Source organism: Somniosus microcephalus, chromosome 27, assembly GCF_052327205.1.
Source record: "Somniosus microcephalus isolate GS21.2 chromosome 27, FLI_Smic_1.0, whole genome shotgun sequence".
Classification (NCBI taxonomy): Eukaryota; Metazoa; Chordata; class Chondrichthyes; order Squaliformes; family Somniosidae; genus Somniosus; species Somniosus microcephalus.
Window position 1 is genome coordinate 33,809,166 of NC_141013.1, and position 19,332 is coordinate 33,828,497.

The window sequence follows — 19,332 nt, forward strand, 5'->3', positions numbered from 1 at the left end:
TGGCAGCAGACGAACTCGACCCTTCCTCCTTTAAGAGCTGGCCGGCGCCAGGGTGTCTGCTGTCAATCAAGAAATGACCGCACCTGCGCTGCGCCCGGCCTCGGCGGTATCACTCTGCACCGCCGGCTTAGCGCCTAAAGATAGCCGTGCATCGCCAGTTTTAGCGCTCGAGCAAACTCCTTGGCCAAAGCTACTGAATATCGGCGAAGTGGCCTCCACTTTGCGCCGGGCGCAAACTTTAGCGGCCGCCCGACTTTACCGCCCCAAAAGTGGCTATACTGAATTTCTAGGCCACGGTGTTAAAATTAAGAGTCATAAAACAAGACTCCAAAAGAACTTTACAGTACTTTTTTTCTCAGCTCGTTGCAACTCCAGCTAATATCCTTAATTTAATTTCTGAAGTGTCTCTGTTCTGTTTTAGTCTGGTTTCTGCTTCCATTAGACAGTAGATCCAAACCTCCTACCTGAATACGTTAAATGCTGGCAAAGACACTCCAGAAGTGCTTCAAAAATTTAAGTCAGGGACACTCAGCTGGAGTAACATACATTTTTAAGCCAAATACCAGGTGCTGGTTGGGGGTAAGGTGGGTTGTAAGCACACATTTATATTTTGGAAAAGGTTTTTCTCCCCTCAGAGCTACATGTGTCAGCATGAGGGCAGCTCCACTGCACAGTTAGGGAGAGCACTGTTGTTGGGTGTGAGGGTGCCTTACCAGTCTGGGGAGCTGCAGGCTAGGTTCAGGGCACAGGGTGAACCCACCCTCGCCACAGGGTATTGCTCAACAGTACAACCAGAAGCAGCAGCTCTAGAGCTGGGCATCCAGCCCCTGGCAGGCAGTGTTCCAGTGTGAGCAGAGCTGAACCCACCTCAACATTACCGTGCTGAGTTTTTTGCACGCACCTCCTCCACAGGGATACTGCCAGCTTCCTTTGCCAATCATTGTCACTCCAAGAACCTATTGGGTGGGGTGAGCAAGGGAAGAGAGGGTGATGTTAAGTATCTCTCAAGAACGTCAAAACACCTGGAACACCTTGATAGAGACAACAGATCTTACAAAAAACAGCAAGAAGGCATGGTCTCTTATACGCAAACTTGGAGGTGATCCCAAGAAAGCTGCCCAACATCCAAATGTGTCTGCTAACCAAGTTGCACACCAGTTGCTCCTAAATGGAAAAATCAACAAGAAACAACCAAGAGCAGAACTAGATAGGAAGAAGTACAGCGATGATCCTGGCTTCACTGGACCATTCACCATGGAAGAGCTGGAAACTGGTATATCTAGTCTAAAACACGGGAAAGCAATTGGTCTTGACAACATAGCAGATAAAGCATTTTGGACAGAAAGCAAAGAAATGGCTCCTACAATTGTTCAACCACTGTCTGGCAACACACAAGCTACCTAATATCTGGCAGAAGGCACATGTAATAGCGCTATTAAAGCCTGGAAAAGATCCCTCAGATCCTAAGAGTTTTCGGCCAATTTCACTGCTTTGCCACACCTATAAGCTGTTTGAACGCCTGATACTCAATAGGATAGCACCAACTGTAGATGAGAAGATAATTCCAGAGCAAGCAGGTTTCCGCCCCGGCAAATCAACAAGCCAACTGCTCAGCCTCACACAACACATCGAAGATGGTTTTGAGCAAGGGATGGTAACAGGTGCTGTTTTTGTCGACCTGTCAGCAGCAGACGATACAGTGAACCATAGACGTCTCCTCTGCAAGATTCTAGAGATGACAAAAGAGATTCGCTTAACAGAGCTGTTAGAAAGCATGCTTCAGAATCGCCGGTTCTATGTTGAACTAGGTGGGAAGCGCAGCAGGTGGCGTATTCAGAAGAATGGTCTTCCTCGGAAGCGTGCTTGCACCGCTGCTGTACAACATCTACACGAATGACCAACCTATAGACGGTGTTACACGCCGTTTTATATATGCTGATGACTTATGTGTCACTGCCCAAAGCACTGATTTTAACATCGTGGAGAAAACGCTTTCTGAGGCCTTGGAGGGACTAAAATCCTACTATGAAGAAAACCACCTTCGCGCAAACCCATCAAAGGCGCAAGTTTGTGCATTCCACCTTAGAAACCGTGAAGCCAAACGCCAGCTGAAAGTAACCTGGTGTGGAGCAACACTGACGCATTGCGAGCACCCTATCTACTTAGGAGTCACCCTTGACCGATGCCTCACCTTCAAGAACCACATCGAGAAGACAAAGGCAAAAGTGAGCGTACGAAACAACATCCTGAATAAGCTCACTAACACAAGATGGGGAACAAGCCCAAAAACATTGCGAACCAGTGCACTTGCTCTTTGCTATTCCACTGCTGAATACGCCTGCCCTGCATGGGAAAGGTCTACTCATGCCAAGAAGATGGATGCCGTTCTGAATGCAAGCTGTCGATTTATCACAGGTTGCTTAAAACCAACAACCTATATATCCTGGCGGGTATCGCTCCCCCTGATATAAGAACGGTAGCCAGCAAGAAAGAGCGACTCCGTCAAACATCAGATGAGAGACACCCTCTGCATTGTCATACACCTACACCCAGCCGCCTAAAGTCAAGAAAGAGCTTCATGAACAGTGTTGTTCCATTACAATCAACCTCATCTGAAGCCCGCATGGCCTTGTGGAAAGACCGGCTCGCCAGTCTTGAACAACCCCCAGCGATGGAAATTTTACTTGATGAAAGCCTTCCCCCAGGAGCTAATTGTAACTGGGCAACCTGGAAGTGCCTTAACAGACTTAGGACCGGTGTAGGTTGCTCAAAGGTGTCACTAAGCAAATGGGAATATTCAACCAGCCCGACAACTTGTGAATGTGGAACTGAGGCACAGACTATGCAACATCTCCTGCAATGTCCATCGTTAGAGGAACCCTGCACTGTTGCAGATCTTGCCGAATCCAACAACAAGGTGCAAAAATGTGTCCAGTTCTGGCTGGGCTATGTGTAGACTGTCCGTGGACACGGTAAGAAGCAGCAAGGGAAGATCGAGGGAGGGGGGCAGGAAGAGGAGACAGAACTTGTTGATAGAAGGGGAGGAAAATGTAGATATCTTACATTCTTAGAACTGTCATGTCTAGTCAACAAAAGATCAGAGCCATGGTACAAAATTAGGTACAGGACTAAGATCAAGTGTAGGAGTCATAGATTTAAGTGTAGGCTTCAGCCACAATGACAAAGCAAGTAACATGCTGGGGCTCAAAACAAGGCAGGGGGATCCAAACGGGCTGGGCGAGAGGGTTCACAAGGCAGATAAGAATTTGATACCGAGACAATGACAGAAAATGAGTGAGCTGCACGTGCAGAGAGAGAGACTGGGAGTCAACTAGTGTAAAACGGAGAATTACAGAATGGGAGAAAAGCAAAGTGACAGTTACAGGAAAAGTGAAGACATGACATTTCGTGAGCAACGCCATAAGAGGTTAACCTGACCTTTTTGATGTGCAGGCAGCAAAGCAAATTAAATTAAAGGGCATCAAGCAAAAATAGGTCTCCAATTGTCAAAACAAAATTACATTTGTTTAAATTAAACCAACCAAAAACACTCTACTGCAAGTGAACAGAAACAATGAACTACAACAACTAGCATCATAAACTCAAGAGCCCTAAAATGATACCATGGAATATCAGCATAGGAACATAGAAGATAGGAGCAGGAGTAGGCCATTCGGCCCCTCGAGCCTGTTCCGCCATTCAATGAGATCATGGCTGATCATCCAAATTCAGTACCCTGTCCCTGCCTTCTCCCCATATCCCTTGATCCCTTTAGCCTTAAGCAAAGATGCTAATCCAATTATTTTTAAATGGGTTAATATCTTCATTAACATTTAAAACAAATACATTACGTATTCATACACTTGTATCTCAATGTAATTTCAAAACCAAAGAACATTGACAAAAAATATTACAAAGAGCTGCTTTGAAGGCAATGTTAAGAGAGCAGAATGTTATTCTTGGCTGGGAAATAACAAGCTACTGCACCCAACACACGACCAGAGGGATTAGCCCACCACTTCATTTCCCCAGAATATTTTCCAGACCTGGTTCAACTCTAGCAGTGAATGAGGAAGATTGTATACTTACACAAAATAGCTTTTATAGAGAGCTAAATTTAGTGCAGCATTAACACAAAAGTGGCCGATCTAGTAGCAAATTATTAAAGACATAGGATGCTTTCACTGTGCTTAGTTACAAAAATATAGCATCAGCGGAGTTCAAACGTAGCATTCCCGCCTAGGAGTCAGAAGGTCATGGTTTCAAGCTCCATTCCAGGACTTGAGCACTTCAGTGCAGTACTGAGAGTGCGCTACATTATTAGAGATGCCATCTTTTGGATGAGATGTTAAACTGAGGCCCGTCTGCCTGTTCAGGTGGGTGTAAAAGACCCCAGGGCACTATTCAAAGAGGAGCAAAGTTTATTCCTCAAATCAACACCACCAAACAAACAGATTAACTGGTCATTTTAATCTTATTATGGGACCTTGCTGTGCACAAATTGGCTGCTGCCTTTGTCAAGAAAACACTTCAAATTGAATTAATTGGCTGTGAAGCACTTTGGGACATTTTAAGGACGTGAAAGGTGCCATATAAATGCAAGTTCTTTCTGTCCACATGTTTCTACACAAGAGTTTGGGGGGGGGGGGGGGGGGGGGGAAATCACAACTGTGAACGGAACATAATTTCATCTCGGGATACGGGATAGGACATTTAGGACTGATGAGGAGAAATTTCTTCACTCAGAGGGTGGTGAACCTGTGGAATTCTCTACCACAGAAGGCTGTGGAGGCCAAGTCACTGAATATATTTAAGAAGGAGATAGATAGATTTCTAGACACAAAAGGCATCAATGGGTATGGGGAGAGAGCAGGAATATGGTATTGAGATAGAGGATCAGCCATGATCATATTGAATGGTGGAGCAGGCTCGAAGGGCCGAATGGTGGGCTCCTGCTCCTATTTTTCTATGCTTCTAATTTAACGAGGTAGAACTGTAATACATGTAAATAGTATACCATTCCAAAAAGATCCAAATTTATACGTAGTTCAACTACTCCCCCTCACCTCAATCACAAACCCTCAATGGAAGCCACACAGTGACAATTACAATCGGAATCTCACTAAAACACCACTAAAGCTGTGCCTCCAACTAATAACGAACTAAAGCAATGAAATGTTTAATATTCAATTGTGGCATTTGGAAGATGATCCTTGCTAAACACCCAACCAATACCAAACAAAATTTAGACATGCATACAGGACCAAAAATGACAATTACCAAAGAAAATCATGATTTCCCGCCTCAGAGATCTGCATTAAATCAACAGGCAAAAAAAGGAATGAGATTTCCACGTTCTGGGTTTCATGGGGAGAAAAGGGGGAAGAGAACAAGGAAAAAGACAGAATAAGCACTGGACACTGAGCACCAAGAATTGACGTGACAATGAAAGCAAAAAGAATACAAAAGAGGCAAAAATGTAAAAAATAAACACGGGGAGCCTGCAAAACAAATCAGTCGAGGATTTCACCCTTTTAAAACTAGTTTATAAAGTACCAACTGGACGCTTCAGTTAATTGGCACTTACTGGAGTGATCTGTCTTGGCTCGATACACAGAAGGAACTTGGCTTGACAATAGTGGCATATAAGATCATACCTTAACATATAATTTTTTTTACCTAGAAACATACTGGTGGATGCAGTCAAAGCTTGCTTGAGGCTTGTCTTTGTTGTCAGTCGACAGGTAGAATGAGAAACAGCGCACACCATCATGGCAGTCTGATTTAGGAGTCGGAATTTTGATGTACTGCTATAAAAGAAAGTGACATACATGCTTCAATGACTTAAAATTTTTCATAGAAATACAGCATACTTTGCAGTTACAAATGATTAAAAATAAATGTAATAGCACACGAGAAACCATTGCACGTCGCTGTGATATGGCTCAACATTTAAACAAGCCACATTCCAGCTTATACAATGGTTTAAGCAGGTATAAGCAACTGACAAGAGAGTAAATCTTCTCAAATATACTTAATATATATACTGTTGTGCTGATGAATCAGCAATGCTGAGGACACGGACCACCAAGCAAACCCTCAGGCCAGTGTAACTTCAATATTTAAGCCTGCACTACTATAAAAAGCAAGTTTTCACTGGGGATCAGAGCAACACAAAGATCTGAATGTTTAATACAGTAAAATAAACCTTGCTATTGTACATAGATTGTCCATACAAAACTTGCAGAAATGAAGGCTGAAACACCACACTGCATGTATTTAATGCAACTGACACAACTCAGCTCAATTTTAACAGCCAAGTATACTTTTGAAGGTACAAATCCAAAAGTTGTTATTCAAAAGAGCAATTTACTTGATACTATGAACTCAATGCAAGGAAGTAAATATGTTCTGTACAAATCAGAATACTTAGCAAGCACTGTAAATGGTTTTATAGCGCAGAGAATGGTAATAAATCTATAGCATACACATTGAGCTGCAGTGACACAGGACTATTGTTAAAAGTCCTGCACATGTTCTTTACGCAACAATTTTGTACTTGTTCACCTTTTGTCATCGTTGATAACTATTAACCAGGGACAGAACATTTAGCAAACTAGCTGAAGCGCTTAGGAACCTGATAGCACAAGCAACAATTACTGTAATTGTAACAGCAAATGACTCAACAGTGGAGAAAAATGTCTTCAAACTTCCATGATCCTCTCATGGGCAAGCTTCCACTTGCCAGTTAACATGCAAGATTCTCCTGTGCTAAGTCTTCACACATTATGATTGCACTAGCCAACTCAAACAGTTTTGATTCAGCAAAAGTAGCATATTGTGAACTGAAATGTTTGTATTTTAAACACTTTAGTGCAGTCTTTCTAATCATTTGAATGAATGTGATTATTTTGCATTAAAAGCTATTCATTTATTGTATTTCACACAGTTTAGCTCTTATAGGGTCTCAGTGAATCTTCCACAATAGTACACCTTAATTTTCCTAGTGAAGATTAAAATGCAAGGGGTTTGCTGAATTTAGGGAAAAAATCCTCCACCCACCCAACTCAAGTATGAACAGTAACCCAGTTCCAGCAAAAGGTCATCAACCTGAAACGTTAACGTTTCTCTCTTCACAGATGCTGCCTGACCTGCTGAGTGTTTCTAGCATTTTTCTGTTTATATTTCAAGTGTGCACAGATATGTAAACAATCAAAATGGTCCCAATTTAAAAAAATAAATAATTAACAGGGTTGAACATCTTGGCACAATGCTAAATTTATGCCATGCAACCAACATCCATAACCTAAAATTCTGATATTGGCAGTGATTGGAATATGACTTGTATAAAAATCAAGCAACTGAGGATTAGAATTTCCCCCCGCCTGGTCTCAGCCCCAGGTTAGCTAGTACAGTACTAGGCTGAAACATTCAGCCCTCAAAAGAACTGATCCAAACTCCTGGGAACTTCCAACTGGAGATCCAAAAGATGCTGTGTGATTTTTTATGAATGCATGCCAGTATCCATGTTTGAATATACAATTTATGCTGCAACTTTCTCAGAAACTCAAACATTCTATTTATACTCCACAATGCACAACTAATTTAAAATGCAGGAAACTTTCTGGTATCCGGCACTGACGGGACCGAGCTGGTGCCGGTCGATCAACACTGCCGGAGAAACCAGCGCTAATGTTAAAACATACTGAGCTGCTGAGCTCCATATCTAGCAACAAACCCTGTTGCTTAGCAACAGCTTCAAAACAGTTGGCGCAGCTTGCAAGCGTCTCTGTAGCTAAGCAACAGCTTCAGCTCGATGCTTGCAGAGCCAGGAATGGAGAAAAAAAGCAACAAAAAGGAGAAAGAGTTATCTGAACCGACTCCTGAATTTTGCCGGTGGATAGAGCATTCGGGAGATTTAACCTCCATTTAAACAAAAGTTTCCTGTGTTAACTATTCAGGTGTAAGCTATTTAACTATGCTCTACCTTGCCCACACTTTAAGGCAATTCACAAGTACTTGAGGTTGGGAGCATTAGCTCCTTAATCTATTACTGACATTTCTTAACACCTATCTGGTCCGCTAACATACTTTTAGGTGTTACTGTTAGCTGACTCAATAGGTAGCAAATTTGAGACTTGTAAATAGTACACAAGTAGATTAACTGATTAAACTGGTCTTTTCTTGACAAACCTTCAAAGTTATTAGTATATGCCTAAAAATCTATTTACTCTAGTTGAATTCCTACAATTTTTAAAGACATATTTTGCCACCGAATCCAAGACACTTACAAATTTCAGTGTGACACACTGCAATCAAGCCTTTGCACCCAAACCAGAAGCCTGAAAAATCCGGTGGCGTATAAATTTTCCGCAAGCTATAAATAAAGGGAGCAAATTGTTCTGTGTGCAGTTGTTCTCTGAAATGGGATAGACACATCCAAGTCAAGCCAAGACAATATTCTCTAGAGTTTAGAAGAATGAGGGGTGATCTCATTGAAACATAAAATTCTTACAGGGCTTGACAGGGTAGATGCAGGGAGGATGTTTCCCCTGGCTGGGGAGTCTAGAGCTAGGGGTCACAGTCTCAGAACAATGGGTTGGCCATTTAGGACTGAGAGGAAGAGAAATTTCTTCACTCAAAAGGGTTGCGAATCTTTGGAATTCTCTACCCCAGAGAGCTGTGAATGTTCAGTCGGTAAGAATATTCAAGACACAGAGCGATAGATTTTGGGATACTAAGGGAATCAAGGGAAAATGCAGGACGGTGGAGTTGAGGTCGATGATCAGCCATGATCTTACTGAATAGCAGAGCAGGCTCGAACAGTCAAATGGCCTACTCCTGCTCCTATTTCTTATGTTGGATAGCAACAAATTAATCCCAGTAAAACCAGTCTGAGCTCATCCCCAAGGATTGAGAAAATAAATTGAAAGGGGGTTGGGGGGAAAGAGAAGGGGGCTTCTAAAAAAGTACTCCATGATTCTAAAAATAAAATCTCAAATTACTCAATCGTGTACTTTTCAATTAACATACTGCGATCTAACTATTGTGCAGCAAGTTAGAAATTTCAAAGCAATGGCTTTCTAAAAGTATATACTCTAAATACTGGACAGAATCATTTTTCTCTGCTCACGATTTTTAATAACCCCATTTAAAAATAGCTTATAGGTTTTATTCCATGCTCAGCATTACGATGTGTACGCATGAACAAAGCAAGGCACAATTTCAGCAAAATATTCATGTCGGGTTAGGTGTTTGAAATAAATGCTACTATAAACAAGACCCACCCTCAGGGACTGATTTCATGCCAATATAAGCTGGCAATGTACAAGAGAAAATCTTTTCCCCTCCTATATCACACCACCACAAATGATATACCCAATATATACCATTTGCTGATGGAATATTAATTGTACATCTTTGTTTTATTCATTCATGGGATGTGGGCGTCACTGGCAAGGCCAGCATTTATTGCCCATCCCTAATTGCCCTCGAGAAGGTGGTGGCGAGCGACTTTCTTGAACCGCTGCAGTCCGTGTGGTGAAGGTACTCCCACAGTGCTGTTAGGTAGGAAGTCCCAGGATTTTGACCCAGCGACGATGAAGGAATGGCAATATATTTCCAAGTCAGGATGGTGGGTTACTTGGAGGGGAGCTTGCAGGTGGTGGTGCTCCCATGTACTTCTAAGTGGTAGAGGTCACAGGTTTGGGAGGTGTTGCCGAAGAAGCCTTGGCAAGTTGCTGCAGTGTATCTTGTAGATGTACACACTGCAGCCACGGTACGCCAGTGGTGGAGGGAGTGACTGTTTAAGGTGGTGGATGAGGTGCCAATCAAGCGAGTTGCTTTGTCCTGGATGATGTTGAGCTTCTTGAGTGTTGTTGGAGCTGCACTCATCCAGGCAAGTGGAGACTATTCCATCACACTCCTTACTTGTGCCTTGTAGATGGTGAAAAGGCTTTGGGGCGTCAGGTGGTGAGACAGTCGCCGCAGAATACCCAGCTTAAACAAGGTAACAGTTTGAAGCACAATTTGTGCAGCTATACGCAAGAACTTAAAATCAGAAAGACATCTCGGAGCCTGTTAGAGATGAGGAAATAAATACAGAGGACAGAGAGAACAGGCAGAAAGAGTTAGGGACAAAGCCAAAAGGTGGTATGGTGGAGGGATTCTTGGAAGTGTATCCCAGAGGGCATGATCATATTGATTGAAAGAGCAGCCACCAATGGTGGAAGAGTAGGTCAGTGTCAGAGAAGTGAAAGGTGCAAGCAGGGTCACTGGGCTGAAGGAAGTCACTAAGGTAGGATGGGATAGCTTTGGCAGCATTTGAAAGAGCAAGCGTTCAAGAAATTATATTTGCCATTATCAACACTTCCAAAACTAAAAACCAACACTTTCTCCACACGACATAATTTGACTTCTTCCAACTAGCAAGACTTTCTTTAACAGTACAGAGCGCGTGGTTGGAAAAGCTCAATAACATTAATTGTTCATCGGCTCAGCAAGTTTTAAAAATGAACAATGTCTTGCTAATTGGAAAGTTGAATTTTCTAGTCCTGGTTGATCTTAATGTGCAGGCGTGATCGCTGTTCTATGTTGGCCAATATCAGCTGAAGCAATAATTGGGGTGCTGCAATTGATTTGCAGGGGGCACAGAAGAGGAGAAGAAACAGCCAGGGTTCCAGCTCCCAATTGCTTTCCAGTAATCCCTGATAAAGTATGAGAGGATCTCAGGTGAGGCCAGGACGATGCTCAGATATGACGACCTCCCACAGTCATATAAGCCTGCTAATACTCAGTGCCTCGGTTCACACATTAAAAAATAGCCACCCAGGCGATGTACCAGGGAGGTTCCTTTGCCTGGAGAAACCCTACCTAAGCATGAGTAAATGTCTTCAGGGGGAAGAAAATTGGTATGGGGCAGGTGGTGTAGATATTCAAAAAAAAACATTTGCTGAACAAAAACAAAGCTCAAATGAATTCTGACATTGATGGTAATGTTCCATCTCCAGCCCTTGTTTTCACTACCTTGTAAGTGCTGTAGAGTTGTGCTCAATGTTACGTGCATGGTAATGTGTTAGGTGATCACAATACTATTGTGATTTTCATAATCTTTAATGCAACGTTCTTCCCCTTCAAATGCACTCAGTTTGTCTACTGATTATTCTACAAGTATTTCTGAAATTCTTTCTTTGTCTGCAGAACTACTTTATTATGAAAATTCACAGTAATTAGCAACTTGAATTTTCTAGTCCTGGTTGATATTAATGTGCAGGCTTGATCGCTGTTATGTGTTGGCCGAGATCAGCTGAAGCAATAATTAGGATGCAACAATTTCTTTGCGGGGAGCACAGAAGAAAAGTATTTTTCTGCATGTGTTAAATACAGAACCATTTTTCTGAAATTGAACGCTTTCACTTGCAAATAAATTTAACTCTGTTAAAGATTAGGATCTTGATCCACAAAGAATTACAGTCATTACAATTTGTAGAAATATTTTAAACAGTGATGGGATGACTAGAAGAGTGAAATCTAGTGGTAACTTTTCTTCCCAATCCAAATGGAATTTTAGTGGCAATATTGTAAGATGCTATATCGTCGGTTTTTTTGAAGAAGCAAAATGCTCGAATGGCCTCATTCTTGTTGTTACAAGCTCATGCTCTATTCTGTTTCTGCATGTCAGGTACAGCGCCACACCTCCAGGCGACTGGCTTGCATGACTAGTTGCTGTTATCAGCACAATTCCCGAGTCAGACCTGTTCTTTAAATAGCAACTGAAAGCACACCCATGGGCTTTTTTTGTTAAACAGATTAAACAAAACATAATTCCATCATAGAGGGTTTTAAACCTACTCAAATTAAAAAGTAAAGATTGTGCCAGAATTTAGACGGCAACAATTTCTATGCTTCCGAGACACTTTAATCTTTTAAAACTTTTACTGAGGTTCTGTAAAGTGTGGTGCTTCCATGCTTGACCTTGCATTAAAATGAAGAAAGTTGCTCCACAAAAGGCTCAGCTGATTAAGTTTGCGAGCAGCTGAGTCACACAGATCAGGGAGGTCCCAGGTCCCCTGTCTATGCTGAGCTACCTGATCTCAGCCGCAACACCAGTAGGGGCATCATTATTTTCTTCTGCGCCCTGAACAGAGGGAAAAAATGGGATAAATATATAGTTTTTTAAATAAGCTAGGGTTCCCACTTCAGATTATTATTACTACTTGGCCATGGTAGATTGGGAGACTACACTAAAAAGGTATGAAGGTGGACATACAATGGCAAACATTCAAGGAAATAATGCATAATTTGCAACATATATTCCTCTAAGGCATAAAAGCCCAAAAGGAAAAATGATCCAACCATGGCTAACAAAAGAAATTAAAGCTAGTATTAAGTCAAAGGAGGAAGCTTATAAAGTTGCCAGAAAAAGCGGTCAGCCTGAGGATTGGGATCTTTTTAGAAATCAGCAAAGGGAGACCAAGAAATTGATAAAGAAAGGGAAAATGAAATAGGAGCGCAAACTAGCGAAAAATATAAAAACGGATTGTAAAAGCTTCTATAGGTATAGAAACATAGAAGATAGGAACAGGAGTAGGTCATTCAGCCCCTTGAGCCTGCTCCGCCATTCAATGCGATCATGGCTGATCATCCAAACTCAGTACCCTGTATGTGAAAAGGAAAAGACTGGCGAAGGTAAATGTAGGTCCTTTGCAGTCAGAGACGGGAGAATTTATAATGGGGAATGAGGAAATGGCAGAGAAATTAAATACTTTGTCTCTGTCTTCACGGAGGAAGGCAAAAAACCTCCCAGAAATACGAGAAAATCAAGGGTGTGACGAGAATGAGGAACTTAAAGAAATTATTAGTAAAAAAACAGTACAGGTAGACTATCCTTTATCCGAAAACCTCGGGACCAGCCGAGTTTCGGATAAAGGAGAATTTCGGATTTCGGAAGGTGGGTCGGCGGGGGGTCGTGCGCACGACTTACGCTGACGCTCAGCGTAAGTCAGTCGGGGACGGGACCGGCGGGGTACGCGGGGGGGGGGGGGTCGGCGGTTGTCAGGGCTGGCGGGGTCCGTGGGGGGGGTCGGGGCTGGCGGGGTCGGCGGTTGTCGGGGTCGGCGGGTCCGCGGGGGGGTCGGCGGTTGTCGGGGCCCGCGGGGGGGGGTCGGCGGTTGTTGGGGCTGGCGGGGTCCGCGGGGGGGTCGGCGGCTGGCGGGTCCGCGGGGGGGTCGGCGGTTGTCGGGGCTGGCGGGGTCCGCGGGGGGGGTCGGGGCTGGCGGGGTCGGCGGTTGTCGGGGCTGGCGGGGTCCGCGGGGGGGTCGGCGGCTGGCGGGTCCGCGGGGGGGTCGGCGGTTGTCGGGGCCCGCGGGGGGGGGGGGTCGGCGGTTGTCGGGGCTGGCGGGGTGGTCGGCGGCTGGCAGGTCCGCGGGGGGGTCGGCGGTTGTCGGGGCCCGCGGGGGGGGGGGGGGTCGGCGGTTGTCGGGGCTGGCGGGATCCGCGGGGGGGTCGGCGGCTGGCGGGTCCGCGGGGGGGGTCGGCGGTTGTCGGGGCCCGCGGGGGGGTCGGCGGTTGTCGGGGCTGGCGGGGTCCGCGGGGGGGTCGGCGGCTGGCGGGTCCGCGGGGGGGGTCGGCGGTTGTCGGGGCCCGCGGGGGGGGTCGGCGGTTGTCGGGGCTGGCGGGGTCCGCGGGGGGGTCGGCGGTTGTCGGGGTCGGCGGTTGTCGGGGCCGGCGGCTGGCGGGGTCCGCGGGGGGGGGGTCGGCGGTTGTCGGGGCTGGCGGGGTCCGCGGTTGTCGGGGCTGGCGGGGTCGGCGGCTGGCGGGGGGTCGTACGCACGACTTACGCTGAACGAAAAAACCTTCGGTTTTTAGAGGGTTTCGGTAGTCCGGATAAAGGGTAGTCTACCTGTACTAGCAAAATTAATGGGACTAAAAGTCGATAAATTCCAAGGATCGGATGAACTACATCCTAGGGTTTTGAAAGAGGTGGCCATTGGGATAGTGGACGCATTGGTTGTCATCTTCCAAAATTCTATAGAATTTTGGAACGGTTCCTGAAGATTGGAGGATAGCAAATGTAACCCCGCTATTTAAGAAAGGAGAGAGAAAACAGGGAACTACAGACCTGTTAGCCTCACATCAGTAGTTGGGAAAATGCTGGATTCTATTATAAAGGATGCAATAACTGGGCATTTAGAAACTAATAGTAAGATTGGGCAGAGTCAACATGGATTTATGAAAGTGAAATCCTGTTTGACAAACCTATTGGAGTTCTTTGAGGATGTAACTAGTGGAGTAGACAAAGGGGAACCAGTAGATGTGGTGTATCTGGATTTTCAGAAGGCCTTTGATAAGGTCCCACACAAGGGGTTGGTGAACAAAATTAGGGCACATGGAATTGGGGGCATAGATTGAGAATTGGTTAACAGACAGTAGGGATAAACGGGTCTTTTTCAGGATGGCAGGCTGTGGCTGGTGGGGTACCGCAAGGATCGGTGCTTGGGCCCCAGCTATTCACAATCTATATCAATGATTTATTTGGATGAGGGGACTAAATGTAACATTTCCAAATTTGCTGATGGCACAAAGCTAGGTGGCAGTGTCAGTTGCGAAGAGGCTTCAAGGGGGTCTCGACAGGTTCTGAGTGGGTGAGAACATGGCAGATGGAATATAATGTGGATAAATGTGAAGTTATCCACTTTGGTAGAAAAAACCCAGAAAGGCAGAGTATTTCCTAAATGGTGAAAGATTGGGGAATGCAGATGTTCAAAGGGACCTGGGTGTCCTTATACATGAGTTACTGAACGTGAACGTGCAGGTGCAGCAAGCCATTAGGAAGGCAAATGGTATGCTGGCCTTCATTACAAGAGGATTTGCGTACAGGAGTAAAGAAGTCTTACTCCAATTATATAGGGCCTCAGTGAGACCACACCTGGAGTACAGTGTACAATTTTGGTCTCCTTACCTAAGGAAGGATATACTTGTCATAGAGGGAGCGCGACGAAGGTTCACGAGATCAATTCCTGGGATGGCCGATCTGTCGTATAAGAGATTGAGTAAACTAGGCCTGTATTCTCGTGAATTCAGAAGAATGAGGGGGGATCTTATTGAAGCATACAAATTATTACAGGTCTTGATAGGATGGATGCTGGGAGAATGTTTCTCTTAGCTGGGGAGTCTAGAACCAGGGGCCACAGTCTCAAGATAAAGGGTAGGCCATTCAGGGCTGAGATGAGAAGAAATTTCTTCAGAGGGTGGTGAATCTTTGGAATTCTCTACCCCAGAGGGCTGCGGAGGCTCGGTCATTGGGTATATTCAAAACAGAAGTCGATAGATTTCTGACTAGTAAGGGCATCAAGGGCTATGACGATAGGGCCGGTGAATGGTGTTGAGGCAGAAGATCAGCCATGATCTCATTGAATGGTGGAGCAGGCTCGAAGGGCCTACTCCTATTTTTTATGTTCTTATGTAAACCCCTGCTGTTTGCGCAGATGTCAGATGAGGATAGGATCGGTGATACCTCCTCAATTGAAGAACCTGCTGACACTCATTGTCCAGGTTCTCACATGAATAATGGCAACTTGAGTAAGATGCCTAAAGATGTGCCAATATCTGTGGAATTGCACTCAGCAAAGTGTCAAATAATTTAGGAAAAGGGAGTGGAAACATGGGGGAAAAAAAGCAGCAAGAAGTTACTCAGACCATACTCATGGTAAATGATTAAGCCTCTATAACGGGCATTATTGGTGTCTCTGTTCTCGTCACACATGCCCACATGCAGGCTTCATTTTCAAAGGGCATGCTAATTTACTGAATCCAACATCCTTTTGAAATTCAAAGCAATCTGACCAGTGCATCTGTACTCCAAGTTGCCCAAGACCCACCTCAATTATTTTGCCTTACTAAACAACTCAGGAAATCAGCAGTTTTCAATAAGCAAGCAGACATCACCGAATATCACAATCTGCTCACCAAAGAGGCTCGTGTATGCCTGGCTGTTCCCTCCTGCCCTAGACTTACCACGGTCACCATGCGGGGATCAGCTGAAGAAAAAAAAAATCCGTTTTCTTAAACCTGTGAAGCAGCCAATGTTAAACTGAGGAAATCTGTTACACAGGGAAGTGAGCAGATGGAGAACAGGGAAGATAGCAGCAGCTGTGTCTTTATCTATCTGCTGTTTCATAGCGGACAGGTAAGCATTCATGAGTAAAAGCTGTGCACTTCTTAATACTAAATGAATCATGAACTAATGGCACTCATAATTAGAAGGTTTAAGAGTTATCTTTTACTTCCGAAACATCCACTTCTGCCCTAAGTCTCACATCTTAGCTACTAACAACTGAAGTGCAACAACAAAGTTATCATTTCCATTTGCGCAATTTGATGCAAGCCTGAAATGTATTTTGTAAATTTAAAACTTGCATGATATTCAGATGTGGATATTCGGTCCATGAGTTACAACAATACTGTGGTATTCAAGTGTCAAAAACAAAGCTGGACTACATTGGGCCGGATCTGGCTGGGACAATGACGACATGTTAATGATGTATGCGGTTATTAATGTGAAAATTGACCAGCAAGTTCAGGGGAATAAGAGATACAGCATGAGTTGAGAGTTTGCAGAACTTGCTGGTCGATTTACGCCGCTCTGCCGTTTGCTTCGCATAAAAAGCATCCTGCTACCCTGTTATTTTCAAGAACTTGCTGGATTTGTACATTAACTGCCCATTAAACTTGTAACAGAAAGTTAAGTCTGGTATCAATAGCGCAAGTACCCTTTTAACAATGAGATAACTGTTAATGACTGCCAATCAATCTCTTGACCCAGAAAGGGAACAATTTAAACTGTGGAGTCTCATTCCTTCAGGTAGTGAATTGTTGTTGGAGACTTCTAAAATGTTAAATTTTTATTCTTACTTTACATTTGTCTCTTTTCTCTCAATCCAATCTTTCTTTCCCTCTCTCGATTTCTCGTTCCGTACCCGATTTGACTCTAATTCACTATTTCTTTCTCCGTTGTACCCATTTCTGAATCCTTAAATTTAATTGGTTTAAGAGATACATTGGTGGTCCCGACATTCACTGAAGTCTGAGATGCCCAGTTGCCCTCACCACACCGTGATCAACTTGCACTTCCTGCAAGTTATGGCACAAAAAAGAGAGCTGAAGGGTGCAGGAAAAAGTCTAGTGAACAGAGTATGCCACGAGATGCCCCACTCCAGCAAGTTCCGGGTCAATGTGATAACATTAGAGCCAGACCAGCTTCTCCCGACCACAATCTGCCATGTTTTGGCACTTTACAGTAATAACACTATACTTAGTGTGGCTACGTGTACCTAACAGTGGCCATTTCATTTGTTTTCTTAGTGGTACGTAGCAAGTTTGAAGAGATTTTAATCTGTTTTAAGGTCACAGATCAAAATATTCGTTCTAGCTCCAACTTACTGGTGAACATATTAAAATCCGAGGCCACAATAGGCCTGTGAATTTTGCAGTTGGCGCTTCAAGATGGGAACATGCTTGTTGAGGTGAAACGCAACTCGAATTACATAATGGGGAGTACTAAGGTTTACACACACAGTTAGAGTGTTACACCAAGCGAGTTAAAATCCAGTGTGGATGAAAACGTTTTATGTTCGCTGGCTGTAAAGGTTTTACGCAAAGTGAGCTTGGCTAGTCATAAAATGAACAACTGACCTCACATCAATTGCCGTTTGCGGAAGAGAGTTCCAAATTTCTACAACCCTTTGTGTGTAGAAATATTTCCTAACTTCACTCCTGAAATGTCTGGCTCTAATTTGTAGACTATACCCCCTAGTCCTAGAATCCCGAACCAGCAGAAAGTTTCTCTCCATCTCCCATGTCTACTCCCTTTAATATCTTGAAAACTTCGATCAAATCACCCCTTAACCTTCTAAATTCTAGGGAATACAACCCTAATTTGCGTAATCTCTCCTCATAATTTAACCCTTGGAGTCCGGGTATCATTCTAGTAAACCTACGCTGCACTCCCTCCAAGGCCAAGCAGTTATCATGGGTGACTTTAATCTACATATAGATTGGGCTAACCAAATTAGTAACAATACTGTGGAGGAGGAATTCGTGGAGTGTATACGGAATGGTTTCCTGGACCAATATGTCGAGGAACCAACTAGAGATCAGGCCATCTTAGACTGGGTATTATGTAATGAGAAAGGATTAATTAGCAATCTTGTTGTAAGAGGCCCCTTGGGGAGGAGCGATCATAATATGATAGAATTCTTCATTAAGATGGAGAGTGAAGTAGTTGACTCAGAGACTAGGGTCCTGAATTTAAATAAAGGAAACTACGATGTTATGAGGCACGAGTTGGGTAGGATTGATTGGGGAATGTTACTCAAAGGGTTGACGGTAGATAGGCAATGGCAAACATTCAAAGACCGCATGGATGAACTACAAAATTTGTTCATCCCAGTTTGGCATAAAAAAACAAAAAAGGTGACTCAACCGTGGCTAACAAGGGAAATTAGGGATAGCATAAGATCCAAGGAGAGGACATATACATTGGCCAGAAAAAGCAGTAAACTTGAGGATTGGGAGCAGTTTAGGATTCAACAAAGGAGGACAAGGATTAATTAAGTAGGGGAAATAGAGTATGAGAGTAAGCTATCAGGGAACATAAAAACTGACTAACAGCTTTTATAGATATGTGAAGAGAAAAAGATTGGTGAAGTCAAGCGTAGGTCCCTTGCAGTCAGAATCAGGGGAATTTATAATGGGGAACAAAGAAATGGCAGACCAATTAAATACATATTTTGGTTCTGTCTTCACAAAGGAGGACACAAATAACCTCCCAGAGATGTCGGGGAACATAGGGTCTGATGAAAGGGAGGAACTGAAAGAAATCAGTATTTGTAGGAAAACGGTGTTAGGGAAATTGGCAGGATTGAAGGCCAATAAATCCCCAGGGCCTGATCATCTACATCCTAGGGTACTTAAGGAAGTGGCCCTAGAAATAGTAGATGCATTGCTGATCATCTTCCAACATGCGATGGAATCTGGAACAGTACCCATGGATTGGAGGGTAGCTGATGTTACTCCACTATTCAAAAAAAGTGGTAGAGAGAAAACGGGGAATTACAGACCGGTAAGCCTGACATCGGTAGTGGGGAAAATGCTAGAGTCCATTATAAAAGATGTAATAGCAGAACACTTGGAAAACAGTGACAGGATCGGACAAAGTCAACATGGATTTACAGAAGGTAAATCGTGCTTGACTAATCTATTGGAATTTTTTGAGGATGTAACTGGTAAAATAGATACGGGAGAACCAGTGGATGTGGTGTATTTGGACTTTCA

General features: G+C 43.9%; 1 protein-coding gene across 1 annotated transcript in view; it reads right to left on the reverse strand.

The window, feature by feature from the left end:
• Positions 1-19,332, reverse strand: part of LOC147100114 (RNA polymerase II elongation factor ELL) — a 197,150-nt gene that overhangs the window by 37,014 nt on the left and 140,804 nt on the right. The window contains exon 4 of the mRNA XM_085968965.1: positions 5,680-5,810. Within this exon, the coding sequence (XP_085825091.1) occupies positions 5,680-5,810 (131 nt within the window). The remainder of the gene's footprint in view (positions 1-5,679; positions 5,811-19,332) is intronic.